This window comes from Bos javanicus, chromosome 18 (assembly GCF_032452875.1).
Source record: "Bos javanicus breed banteng chromosome 18, ARS-OSU_banteng_1.0, whole genome shotgun sequence".
Lineage (NCBI taxonomy): Eukaryota > Metazoa > Chordata > Mammalia > Artiodactyla > Bovidae > Bos > Bos javanicus.
In genome coordinates this window covers 14415073-14428981 of record NC_083885.1, presented here as the reverse complement: position 1 = coordinate 14428981, position 13909 = coordinate 14415073, and the positions used below count along the sequence as shown (strand labels likewise).

Sequence of the window (13909 nt, the reverse complement as noted above, 5' to 3'; positions counted from 1 at the left end):
GCCCATTATGCCTGGGAGGAGAGGCCAAGAGGGCACATGCCCAGCAAAAGCAACCCAGGTGAGAGGTTCTTGAGTTAAAGGAACACATACTTCTTGACTGTGGAGCCCTATACCAAGGTCATCTCCAGAACAACCGAGTCCCATAGCAACCATTGCCGTGAGCCCCCAGGATCTAAACCAGCAGCTCCCTGACCTCACATTAGCTAAAAATACCCACCTTATAGCACCCTAACCAATCACCTAATGCCACTCTTCCAGCAGGAGCTTTGTCTTGAGGCTGTAAAAACGGGCTACTAGCCTATGAAAGGTGTCAGCTCACTGTCTCCCATCTTAATAAACTCCATTCTCCTCTCATTCTGCCTTTTGTCTGAAAATTCTTTTCCAACCCATGCCCAGACCACAGCATTGATGTCATTTTTCATAAAGTTACAGTAAAAACGACCCAAGTTCCCCCCACGGGCTCGATCTCAGACATTCAACAACCATCTCCTGGATGCTGCCATCTCCCATGATGAGATCGAGGTCCACAAGGGCAGGGATGCCAGGACCCCTCCAGGCACAGGTGAGGGGTGGGGTGGGGGGCGTGGTGGGTGATGCTAGAGTACGGGCAGGAAGGAAAAAAACGCTGAAATGAGGAAACACTGCTACTTTCAGCTTTAACAGAAGTCCACAGTATAAAGAGCTGCTGTAGATAAAACCATCTCTTAAAAATTCCACTTCCCACCAATCCCGACCTCTTCTGTGACCCTGATCACTTGTGACCAGCAGGCCTGTGGCTGTGACAGTCCTCACTGAAATGAGACCACAGTCCTTGCTTCCCTTCACCTCCGGATCTTAGAAAAACAGACAATAGACAGTGGCTTCCCAAGCAGGAATCTCCATTTCCAGTGAATTTGTTCAAAAGTGTGACTGTTAGGCTGGGGGGCCGGTCTCACTGTCAGCTCGGGCTGTTCTAGCTGAGGCCCTCCTGACCCCCCTCAACACGGCTCAGAGGAAGGAGCTGGGGAGAAGCCTGGCCTCACCCTGCTCTGCACTGTCTGCATGGTGGGCGGTGCCCTAAACACCAGCAGTGCCCGGAGTCAAGGCCCACTAGCACTGCTGTGGTCTGGGGGCTGCCCCGTGTGGTGGGGACTTCACCTCTGCCACCGGCCTGCTGGGTGGTAATGGCCGTGCAATGCTCACGTGCCACCAGTGCGAACAGACTCACCTTGGTATTCTCCTCACTTCCCTCTGCGTGGATAAGGTAGGGGGAGCTGTCCTTCTGTGGGTTTTCCGACACAATGCGCACCTCAACGCCGGGCAGCGGGGTCCCCACAGAGCCTGCAAAGGGTGGGGAGGCACGAGGAACAGAGGCGGTCAGTAGGATTCTGGAGAGTGCCTGCACGTGGAGGTGCTGGGAGCTGCCTGACGTCATGTGGGCACACCAGGGTGGGGTGGGGGGAGACCCGCGGACCGCCTCGTGCACAGACAGGGGGATCCCACCTAGGGTCAGGTGCACACCGAGGGGCAAAGCACCAGCAGCCAAGAGCAGAGCCTTAGGTGGGACCACAGAGCAGCAGCTGGGGCCCCAAATGCCCCAGGTCTTTAGGTCACCTTGGTGGTCGCCCAGCACCCAGAGCTGGATGCAGGGCACGTCTGCTTCACTGGAGCACCTGTCTGGGTAGTCAGGGCCTGCTGCTGCTGCTGCTGCTGCTGCTAAGTCGCTTCAGTGGTGTCCGACTCTGTGCAACCCCATAGACCGCAGCCCACCAGGCTACCCCATCCCTGGGATTCTCCAGGCAAGAACACTGGAGTGGGTTGCCATTTCCCTCTCCAATGCATAAAAGTGAAAAGTGAAAGTGAAGTCACTCAGTCATGTCTGACTCTTAGCGACCCCATGGACTGCAGCCCACCAGGCTCCTCTGTCCATGGGATTTTCCAGGCAAGAGTACTGGAGTGGGGTGCCATTGCCTTCTCCGAGTCAGAGCCTAGGTGACTGTAATTTGTCTGGTGAAGGGGCAAGAGAGGAACGGGTGCGGGGCAGGGCAGTGGGCATCCTCACAGCAGGGGTGATGCAGCTAGCATCCTGGCTCACTTATTAGATGCCTGTAGTTTGCTCAGGGCATCCCTCCACATAGTTACAATCAACTTTTGAACCTGCAAAAGTGAGGGCAGGTGGTGGCCGTGATGACACTGTAATGAACAGCTAAGGCGGGATAGAGCCTCTAGGGCCAGAGGCCTGGTGTCTGAGCCTTCACTTCAAGGTTTCAGGCCCTTTATTTTAATATTTGTCACAGGATAAAAACCCACTTCATGGCAAATAGATGGGGAAACAGTGGAAACAGTGTCAGACTTTATTTTTCTGGGCTCCAAAATCACTGCAGATGGTGACTGCAGTCATGAAATTAAAAGATGCTTACTCCTTGGAAGGAAAGTTAGGAAGGAAAGTTATGCTGTCCAACCTAGACAGCATATTGAAAAGCAGAGACATTACTTTGTCAACAAAGGTCCGTCTAGTCAAGGCTATGGTTTTTCCAGTGGTCATGTATGGATGTGAGAGTTGGACTATAAAGAAAGCTGAGGGCCGAAGAATTGATGCTTTTGAACTGTGGTTTTGGAGAAGACTCTTGAGAGTCCCTTGGACTGCAAGGAGCTCCAACCAGTCCATCCTAAAGGAGATCAGTCCTGGGTGTTCATTGGAAGGACTGATGTTGAAGCTGAAACTCCAATACTTTGGCTAACTGATGCTAAGAGCTGACTCATTTGAAAAGACCCTGATCCTGGGAAAGACTGAAGGCGGGAGGAGAAGGGGACGATAGAGGATGAGATGGTTGGATGGCACCACTGACTCAACAGACATGGGTTTGGGTGGACTCCAGGAGTTGGTGATAGACAGGGAGGCCTGGTGTGCTGCAGTCCATGGGGTCGCAAATAGTCGGACACAATTGAGCGATTGAACTGAACTGAAAAACCCCCAGGAAACCCAGTTGGCAAATTCCATGAGCTGCCCAGTATTCTGGGATCCACACTCTTGGGAGAGTCTGTGACCAGGTCTCAGTTTGCTAGATGGTGATGTCTTGTTCATTTCAGCCTGTCTTTTAAGGTTCTAGGGGCCTCCTCCTCTTTTGCTCCCAAAGGTTTTTAAAACGGAAGCAAAATCTATATATGATGCAGTTATTTAGTATAAGGCATAGAACTCAGTGGCATTTAGCACATTCACAACTTTGTGCAAGCAGCACCTCCATCTAGTTCCAGAACTTTCTGTCAGCCCAGAAAGAAACCTGTCCCACACGATGTTGACGTAGCCCCTCCCACATGCCGTGAACATGACCGGCCTGCCCACAGTGTGTGACGCAGCCCCTTCAATACTGTGTGACAAAGCCTCCCACACTGCGTGACAAAGCCCTTCCACGCTGCACGGACGTGGGCCCGCCCACAGGGCGTAAAGCAGCCCCTCTCATACTATGGGACATGACTCCTCCCACACTGTTTGGATGCGGCCCCTCCCACAGCACGGAATGTGACCTCTCCAGCACTGCATGACACAGCCCCGCCCACAGCATGAGGCGTAAGCCCTCCCACACGGTGTGACCACCCCTCTCACAGAGCGGGGACATGGCCCCTCCCACAACATGGAGGCATAGCCCCTCTCTTTGACTTGTGATGTAGCCCCTCTCACACTGCATGGACTTTTCGTGTCCACCAAGGAGTATGCTGGCTGTGGTCAGGGTCACTCCGTCCTTCCGCTACCCTTTAGAATGGGTGTCAGCTGTGTCCGGGTGACTTTGTCTTATGGCCCCTCCTGGTTTCTGGGGTGGGAAGCCGCACTGCACTGGGTCCTGGGGTGCCTCTTCGGCCGGGCCCAGTAAGTGCTGGCAGCCTCCTGTCAGTGCGTGTCCAGGTCACCCCTGGGGCCTCACCCTAGGAGGGCGCTGGCGCAGGTCCCTCCGTCCCCGGCCTCTGCCTCCACCCCAAGCATGTTCCACACCTTCCCGCAGACCCCCAGGTGGCCCTGTGCTGCTGAATCCTGTCCTGGCCCTGGTCCCAGCTCCCACCCTGAGCTTGCTCTTGGTCTTGACCAGGAGATTCCCTGCCCACCTCTTGGCCCCCTACCCCAGACCTGTCTGTCTTTGGTGGCAACAGAGCATGAACACCTGCTCAAGCTTCAGGGTCCTCATCTGTTGGGGGTAAGATCAGCTCTGCTTCGGGACTGTTCTGTGCACAGTTCACACCCACCTCGTCACCTAGCAGTTGCATTCTGAGGCATCTGCCCACGAGATGTAAGGACATGTTCACACAGCAGCCTGCACACAAACCTTCACAACAGCCTGACTAGTAACTGTCCAAGACTGGACACAATCCAGTATCCATCGGTGGTGGACAGGTTAGCAAAAGGCAGCCCATGCACACCATCGATGATGCTTGGCACAGGATGTCTCAGACTCGTCCTGCCACATGAGAGAAGACAGACTCCAGAGGCAGGTCCAGGGGCTGAGTCTGTGTGACGGTCCAGGAGACGCACAGCTACAGGGAGTGCAACCAGGGACCTGCTCGCTGGCCAGGGTGCTGACCACAAAATGGGGAGGCTCTTGAGGTGACTCAGAGTCGTCTACCTGACAGTGATGGGCATACTGAGAACTCACAGACCACCCCCCAAGAAGGGTGCCTTTTACTGTCCATGCAAGACAAGTGAATGGACAGACAGAAGTACAGGAGCAGAATCACCTTAGATTTATTTCTGAGACTCCTCTTGTGTTTTGGAAAAACTGGAGGAGACAGACCACGAGGGCTGGAAGAGCCCAGAACAGAACAGGCTCACGTCTCAGGCCTTGGACTCCGCCCTCAGGTTCCCTCTCAGGGATCCAAAACCTCAAGGCTGTTTGTGTGGAATGCCCTAGAGAAGGAGGGACAGGAAGACCAAAGGGCAGGAGGCCTCCCAGAGCAGCAGGCCATCCAGAGGCACACAGGTCACCAAGCACAGGTTGGGGCCCTTCCTCCCTTGCCCCCCACACCCGCCATCTCCTCTGTTGTCGTTGCCCTTGTGTGGCTCAGGGCACCTGGATGGGAGGCTCTGGGCCACAGGTGACCTGGTCTGGAGGAAGCAGCACCCAGCCTGGAGGTGCTCTACCAAGCACATGGCTTCCGGGTCACGTGGAATCCAGGGTCACCTGGGAAGCCTCCCCTAACCCAACAGGGCAGCATCACCTATAGACTGGTTCACCCGAGGACCCAGAGCAGAGAGAGGACACAGCTGGCGGGCGCTGCTCATACCTGGCAGGCGAGCTGCGGTCAGGGGGTTGGACAGGGCCATGCCAATCTCCGTCATCCCGTACCTCTCCAGCAGAGTGTGGCCGGTGATGCCCTTCCATTTCTCCAGCACCGGCAGGGGCAGCGCAGCAGAGCCCGAGACCATCAACCTGCCCAGCACAACACAGGCACCTCAGTCTCTCAGGAGCACATGGCTGCTTCAGCACAGTGACAAGCACGCCATCCTTGTCCTGGGGGCCCCAGAGCAGTGCCTCGTGGGAGGGTGGCACCCTCACAGAGGGCTCCAGTTCCACCAAGCATCTTACAGAAGAGGAGCAGAGAACGGTTAAAGGGGAGCAGAGGCCCAGATCAGATATTCATCTTGGGCAGTTGGGAACTCTCTCCAGGAAACCCTTCCTGAGCTCCTCGTAAGGACCAGGAATCAGATGCACAGAGGGTGCGAAGTTCATGGCTGTTCGGGCTCTCGTTGCACATGTCTGTGCATCTTTTGTTGCACAGACCTGTAAAGACCTGCCAAACTAGTCACTTCCGTACCTGCACTCTCAGGTGAACCGAGCAACTACAAACGGAGAGTTGCCATGGTCTGCAGACTCGTGGGTACATGGAGACCAAACGCGCCACCAAAGGGGCCAAAGAGCTAGCATGTCCATTAGGAAGGGTGTCTGCGTGGGCGTTGGGGGGCTGCTGAGAGCCTGCAGATGTGGGCTCAGATAGGACATTCTCACCCTCATCCTTCAGACTCCACTGGAAGATGGGTGGGCAGACAGAGATAGATGGACAGAGGGACCCAGAGACAGAACAGACACATGGATGCAGAACCCAGGCAGCTGTGCTGGGAATACAGGTGTGTTGAGAGAGACGTAGAGACACATTTTAAAGTACAAAGAGCACAGTGCTTCCTAAACTTAGTAGAACTGACTCACTAAAAGTGAGTTACATTTGCTGATCTTTGGGACTTTCCAGATGGGAAGGTGGACTATACTCACTGACCTGATTTTTTCTTCACAAACTGCACGCACAAAATCCTGGACATGAGGCTGGGTAAAATGCTTGTCATAATAATCCATCAACTTGCTGTAGATGGTAGGCACTGCCATAAATACATTAATCTGGGGAGCTTCAGAACTTAAGAACTTCTCCCAAACCTAAAAAGAGAAGAGGACGCAGACAGCAAAAAGACTAGAAGACACATCTGCACAAACAGGTGTGTGGGCCTTCAGTTCCAGGAATAGTGCTCTCAGCAGAGGACCCCCTTCTCTCAAGTGTCAGAGGGTCTCACTTTCACAGGGTGACAGACGCTCCTGGCCCTCGTGGAGTCACTGTGCAGGGGACCCTGGTGTCTGGTCTGAGGAGGAAGAGGATGGTGGGGGGAGGGGATGGGTCCTGACTCAGGGACGGCCTCAGATCCACCATCAGGGGAGAGGTGGCACCTCAGACTTTTCCAGCCATGCAGATGGGCGTGGATGCAGCTGGGCAAGGGGCCATGCAGGCTGGAGCACAGCACAGACCACGCACGACGGGGGCAGAGAGTGGTGCTGTTGTATCCGAAGAAGTCACGTCAATTTTGTATTTTACTCTCTTTAACAGATGTTTCTTATTTTAATATAGAGAGGCTTCGAGTTTTTCAGCTCACGCTGACAAAGTGCTCGCGTGTGCTCACCCTCATCTCCATGGAGCCACTGCACCAGCACGTGGTCAGGGCGGGACAGGGGTTCAGCACACCCCACACAGATAGCCTCCCCCACAGGCAGTCCCCGCCCCGGTTCCTAATCAGATGCTAGTAACTAGTTCCTCACCTGAGCTACTCCACAGGAAAGGCGTGCCTCTGTAGGGAGAAAACTGTATGGTTCTTTTACAGACAACCCTGCCCCATTATAAAGCCTGTATGAAAAAAAGAAAAGTCAACAGGAGCAGAGCCTCAGAATACACATGTTGAAATTATGGCAAGGAGTATAAATTCTTAGGTTCAGAAATTTGGAGAAGATGAACGAATTGGGGGATGATCAAGGATTTCCTCAGAGAAGTAGAAATATAAGAGAACCATTACAAGCTGGAAAGTACATTACGCGAAACTAGGAATTCACTGCAAACACTTAACAGACTAGACACAGCAGAGAAAAGACAGAAGTCAGGCACAAGTCAATGGAAATGATCCAAACAGAAATACACACAGGAGATAAGAGGAAAAAGAAGAGTGTCACCATGTGTAGGCCGAGATGACATAATATGACGCGTCAGGAGAGGCAGAGCGCTCGGTCAGTAGAGATGCGTCCACGTCCACGGATGGGAAGACCCAGTGTTGCTAAGACCGCAGTTCTCCCCAAACCCCAGCACACTCTGTTTTGCAGAAATCAACAGGCTGACCCTACAATTTACAGGAAAAGGTAGAGGACTCAGAGGAGTCAAAACAAATGTGAAGAGGAGGGAGGAAAGTGGAGGATGCCCCCAAACTGACTCCAGAGCGCTACATTCAACAGCATGTGACGCCGGTGTAAGGTCAGATACACAGACCATTGGAGCAGACAAGACTCCAGAAACAATTGCCACGATGATGGCCAATTGATCTGTGACAGGGGCACCAGATCACTCCAGTAGGACAATCTTTCCAACCAACAGTGCAGAGACAACTGAATATCCACGTCCAAAAAGAGGAATTCTAGACCCATTTCTCACCATACCTAAGAATTAATCCAAAGTGGGTCAGAGACCTAAACGTATCAGCTAAAACCATAAAACTTGAAGGAAAAAACATAGGAGAAAATCTTCATGACTTCTGGTTAGGCGAAGATTTCTTAGGTATGGCAGCAAAAACATGATCTAAGAAACGAAAAAAACTGATAAAATGAATTTCATCAAAAAAATTAAAAGCATGTGTGCTTCAAAAGATGTCATTAAGAAAATGAGAAGACAAGTCAAAATGGGAGAAAATACCTGCAAACCATCTGTGTGATGAGGAACTAGCATCCAGAATAAACAAACTTAAGTCAAACAACCTGACTAAAGTGGGCAAAACATCTGAATAGACAGCTCACCAAAGAAGATACACAGATGCAAATAAGACCACGAGAAAATGCTCACTCTCCTCAGTCATCAGGGAAATGCAAACTTAAACCACAGTGACATAACGATGCTGGTGAGAATGGGGGGCTGGAGTCCTCGTGCAGTGTTGGTGAGAACGTGGACACTACCGCCACTCCGGGAGACAGTTTGGCATCACACCTCTAGAAGCAGAAGGGATGGCGAGACACGCTAGACGACAGCACGGGGACCAGACGCTGGGTGGGCCCGATGCAACCACATGGTTCTTATGGGAGGGGGGCAGCGGGAGGTCTGACCACAGAAGGGATGGCGGCCACGAGGACACAGAAGCGGAGGCTCGAGTGATGCAGGTGCCTCCCCATCTGGGAGAGGCAGGAGCACATCCTGCTGAGGCCTCTAGACAGAATCAGGCCTGGGACACCTGGACCCCAGCTCCGTGAGACCCTTCTGGACGTGGACTTCCAGAACTGACAGAATAACTTGTACTGCCTGAAGCCCTGACTCGGGATCCCTGGCTCCAACAACAACAGGAAACTCCCCGTTGGGTGCCTGCGCGCCCCCAGGAGGTGCCGGGTCCATAGGGGCCCAGCCAGCAACACTGAGAGCTCATCCCCAACTTACCAACTGAGCACTGAACTCGGGCAGCATCACACAGGTGGCCCCTACCCAGAGTGGGCACAGCAGCTTGTTGACCACGCCGTGGACGTGGTGCAGCGGGAGGACATGGAGGATCACGTCGTCCTTTGTCCAGGCCCACTTGTGGACCAGCCCCGTCACCTGCAGGACGACAGCACAGCCTCAGGGCAGGAGGGCTGGCCTCCCTAGCCAAGGTGGGGAGGGGGGGAGGGTGGCAGGGGGAGGGGGAGGGGGAGGGGAGGGGCGGGCGGGGGATGGGGATACTGGCTGGCCTGCCCTTGGCGCATCCCGGGGAGCTGATAATGAAATGACCTGGGGCTGTCTGTCCAGACACCAGCCCTTCTGTTGGAGAGCAGGGCTGCATGCAGTCAGGGGCTTCAGCCAGTTTAAAAGGACCTTAGATTTGGGGTTTCAAGGCCTCTGCAGACTCTGGGCAGCTCTCCCCCAAGGCGGTCAGAGAATCTACATGTGCTTCTTGTAGATTCAAGCCCAGGCTTCAATCCAGCTGCCAGTCTGACCCTGCTGATTCCAGCACCTCTTTCTCCCCAGCTCCACCTCATGTGTGCCACGGTGACTGCCACCCCCCAGAAATACTGGCCCAGAGATGGCCTCTCCTGGGAGACAGAGACAGTCTATAATCTCGCTTGGCCTGCAGCCAGCCCGACTCGGTTCACGCTGACTTACGGACTGAATTAGCCAGATCTCTGGCCTCCCTCTGGTGGGTCTGAACTTCTGTTTCCCACTCCTGCTGTACACGCATATACTTTTTGGAAGCAAGAAGAGTATAAACTACAGATGAATAAAGCAGCTGCGAAGCTTTACAAAGATGGTAACTGAGTATGCAGAGTAATACCTGAGCCGTGGCACGCACCTCCTGCTCTCTTGCTTCCCAAAGAAGCTGCGCTTCCAGGTGCTGAGGGCACCGTCCTGGTACTCACTTGCAGCTGGTTTCTTTGAAAACCTTCCCCCACGTACAGTGGCCCATCCTGTGCTGGAGGAGCCTGGGGGGGCCCATAACCCTGGCACCTTGGCACAGCGCCCCTACATGGCCAGTGGGGCTGGTGGTCCCACGGCCCTGGCCCTACATTTCTGGGTGCTTCCAGCAGGGTGGGGGTGATGATGAGAGCTGTCATGGGCCTGTGAAGAGAAGGCCACCAGGAAGTCACTTGTCCGGCCATGGCTGTTGCAGGGACTGACCACAGGGACCCAGCTCACCCCTCTCGAAGGTGGTGGCCAGGTCACTCACCACGGCCCTGATGTTGTCGTGGGTGCTCAGGACGCCCTTGGGCCTCCCCGTGGTCCCACTGGTGTAGATGATCATGGCACCCCGGTCTCTCCAGTTCCGCTCCAGCACCAGGCCCTCTTCAGGGTCCTCGGCCACCCCATGGTAGACTGTGGGCGGGAGAGGCAGGAGCGGGACTCCGAGCTTCTGGGCCACCGGGCTTAGAAGCTCCACGTGCTCCGGGCCGGCAAGGACCACAGAGCTGCGCGAGTCCTGGATGAAGTACTCCAGCTGGGCCCGGGGGTGCTTCCTGTAGAGGGGGACGGCCACGCCGCCGCTCATCCACGCGGCCCACTGTGCCACCACAAAGGAGACGTCGTTGGAGCACAGGAGGGAGACCCGCTCCTCCCGGAGGTCCCCATCGGCACACGCACGGAGCTGGCAGATCTCCCGGGATAGGCGGAGGCTGCGCAAGTAGAGGTCCTTATACGTGTGGCGGCCGTGCTGGTCAATGAGGGCGAGCCTGTCCCCGAAGGCTGGGGCGCGGATGAAGACCGGGGCACTGCAGTCCGAGCGTGCGGCCGGGGCCGAGTGCAGGGGGCCACTTGCTCCACGTGTCCAGGGGGCCAGCCGGCAGGAAGCCACGGCCCAGGCTAGGCGCCGGAGGGCCATCCCCACGTATGGCAATGGCATTGCGGCAGCAGACGCCAGCTGGTGGTACCTGGGCGGGAAAAGAAGGCACTGAGGTCACAGCCTGCCCTGGCCTGACTCCCATGGTGGCCAGGAGAGGCGGCCTCACCTCCAGTCGGGGGTAGTCCCAAGACAGGAAACACTAACGCCCTCTCGATGCATGCCTTTGGAACTTAAATGGCTTTTTATTTAATCTCATTATGTTAAGGATTTTAAAAACACAAGATTCTAAAACAATGAATTAAACTAGGTAAGTCAAGGAGAAACAGAACTCAACTACTTACGTCCTTCCACAACATGAACATGGAGACTGGGGATGCACAGGAGGGCTGACTGTGACGTTACCTGGATTTCTAGCTGTGTGGGGTTGGTGCCTTAACCCCCACCCCAGCCCCCAAACTGTGCCCCCTCGCCCTCAGCAGGGGCCTGGAGGCTCCAGCGAGCCGGATACAGACACAGGGCTCACTTCTGCTCCGGACACTCACCCCGCTGAGGTCACCCAGGAACTTGTCTAAAGCAGAGCAGACCCTCAGAGGCAGCATGCTCACAGTCTGTGCATCTGTTCTTTAAGCTAGAAGAGAACTCCCTCCTTCTCCCCCACAACCTGATGACAAAACAACGAGCAGCACAGCCAGAAGGAGGGCCGTGACCCGCCACACGCACCTGGAATTCATCAGACTGCTTGAGAGGACGAAGCCTGGGGAAGGGCCAGCCGGACTCTGAGCCCTGCCCTAGGACCCCACCCACCCTGGGTGGCCAGGGACCAGGGCACACCCTCTCCACACCTCCCCGCAACTGGAGCAGTCAGGAACCCGCCTGCCACCCGGTACCACTGAAGATGGTGCCCTCCCAGCACCAGGGCAGCCTGCGAGGTCCACAGACCACTGCCTGCCCTGTCTCAAGGCCCACCTCTGCTCCACCTCAGTGCTCTTGGCCAGAGCAGCGCCCCTGACTAGGAGATGATGGGTAGACCAGCTTTCCGAGTTGTTCCCAAAGGATTTTTAAAAATATTTATTTAATTGGCTGCAGTGGGTGTTAGTTGCAGCATGTAGGATCTAGTTCCCTGATCAGGGATTGAACCCAGGCCTCCTGCACTGGGAGTGGAGTCTTAGCCACTGGACCACGAAGGAAGTCCTCCTAAAGGTTTTTTAACAAGTGTTATTTGACAGCGATACTACACTTAATATATCATGATGTGTTTTCATCTTCAACTGCCTTGTTCAGTAAACAGGGCAACCTTTGGTAACCCTATCTCACCCATGAGAAAATTCCAAGTCGGCCTGCTCCTAAATCAGAGCCCAGAGTCCAGCCAGAGCCTTTCACCCCCAGCCATCGTTCCCCATCAGCCACCATGCCAGGCCCCACATCCTCCTTGCCTACGAGAGCACAAGGAAATGGCCTGATCCTGGCTGCACTGTGGGGGGAAGCATCTCTCCGTGCTCGAGGGACAGAGGACAGGCGCAGGCACCCCAGAGGGCTCTTCTGAATGTCAGAGGCTAAAATGAGCAGGTGGACCCTCACCCACGGCTTGGTGGCTTGCCCGCCACCCCAGCCCCCTCCTCCCTGCCCTGGATTCAGGCATCCTGTTCCTGACAAGCCTCACTTTCTCTGTCACTAACTTGCTCCAGGGGAAAAAGAATATGTTGTGTTTGTTATACCACACCAAACAGTTTTGCCCTCTGTTTTTCATTTAAAAAAAGATTACACACAGCACTCTATAATTACCTAACAAAACAAATACAGCCCCCAGCAGTAAAGGCCTGTCTTGAGCCCCTCCCTGTGCAGCCTGCTGGCCACCTGCTCCCCGCAGCAGGAGCTCCTGACACAAGGTCTGCCAGCCTCCAGGCCCAGCAGGCAGAAGCCTGGAACAGGGGAGACGCCTGCCCGGCCCAGCAGCTGCTCCGGAAGGCTCCAGGCCTCCACCATCATGGCCCCTCCAGGGCACGTGGCCCACGTCCCTTTCAGAGGCAGCGACCAAAAGCCGGAGTGTCTTATGGCTTACCCTCTATGCAGGGTTCAGAGGTGGGCTCATAGCCATTCACACCTCTGGATTTTTGTTACCATAAATATGACAAGTTCTAAGAAAACAGCTCGCCTGGACCAGAGAAAACAAGAAACGTGATGAACATGTGGGACGTGACAGTTTCAGAGAGAAAGTGAGCCACTGAAAAGCAAACCAGGGGTTCAGTGCTTCCCCTTCTCACTTCTAGCAAATCCTTCTCTATCTGCTTTAAAGGCAGAGAAAAAAAACAAACGGAAACCGTAAACAGAAAACGAACTGCCTGTTTCTGGGTTACGGCCCGAGGCCTGACTTTTGCTGGTGACAATGCAAGAGAAATGTTCAGGGATGCCTGCTGAAGTGGCAGCATTTTCTGGGGTGCAGAGGAGCAGACAGATGGACGGCCAGGAGTGGCCACTGCTCCCACCGATCTACCTACGAGGCTTCACAGGGCATCATGGGCAGTGTCACACTGCTGCCAGCGAGACCACTGGAGTGGCCTTCCTCTAACACAAGGGGCTGAGGGGCGAGCCGTCTGCCTGCTCCCTCTGGGGAATCAGGGGCTGCACCACCCCAGCGAAAAGCTGGGGTTCTAGGACTTGAACTGGAAAAAACAGGGCTGAACCCCACTTTCCCTGCCCACCCCCCCACCCTGGCCAGGGCAGGAGGGCTAGCTGACTTCTGACTGCACATGGGGCAGGCAGGAATGGATGCAGTGAGCCGGCGGTCAGAGCAGTGCCTCCAAGGAAGACAGAGAGGTGAAGCCACCTGCCCAGGGCCACAGAGGAGCAGGAAAAGCAACTCCCAGACCCAGGCCCGGCTGGCCCGCAGGCCCTGACCACTCTGCAACACCATGAGTGGTGAGAAAGGCCTTGGGCGAGGAAGGTCAAAACCATGCTGCGAGCTGCCCCAAGAGACACTGCACGTTAACTGGCCAGCACCCCAGCCTAGTGAGGCTTGGGGCCTCGGCCCAGCCATCTGAGTGGACATCAGTAGTCCCTTCAAGATGAAACATGAACATAGGAAATGCAGGCCCTCTGTTCCTACGGCTGCTTTTCAAATGCATCTTAAGGAAA

General features: G+C 55.0%; 1 protein-coding gene across 2 annotated transcripts in view; it reads right to left on the bottom strand.

The window, feature by feature from the left end:
* Positions 1 to 13909, bottom strand: part of ACSF3 (acyl-CoA synthetase family member 3) — a 44491-nt gene that overhangs the window by 27118 nt on the left and 3464 nt on the right. Inside the window, exons 2-6 of one of the 2 annotated variants that reach the window (XM_061387020.1) lie at positions 10169 to 10865; positions 8908 to 9063; positions 6238 to 6392; positions 5251 to 5396; positions 1208 to 1320 (exon numbers count right to left, since the gene is read on the bottom strand). In XM_061387020.1, coding sequence (XP_061243004.1) covers positions 1208 to 1320; positions 5251 to 5396; positions 6238 to 6392; positions 8908 to 9063; positions 10169 to 10837 — 1239 coding nt within the window. In that variant the 5' untranslated portion in view covers positions 10838 to 10865. Of the gene's footprint in view, positions 1 to 1207; positions 1321 to 5250; positions 5397 to 6237; positions 6393 to 8907; positions 9064 to 9775; positions 10081 to 10168; positions 10866 to 13909 lie in introns of those variants that run through there. The other variant, XM_061387021.1, reaches the window with a different exon arrangement.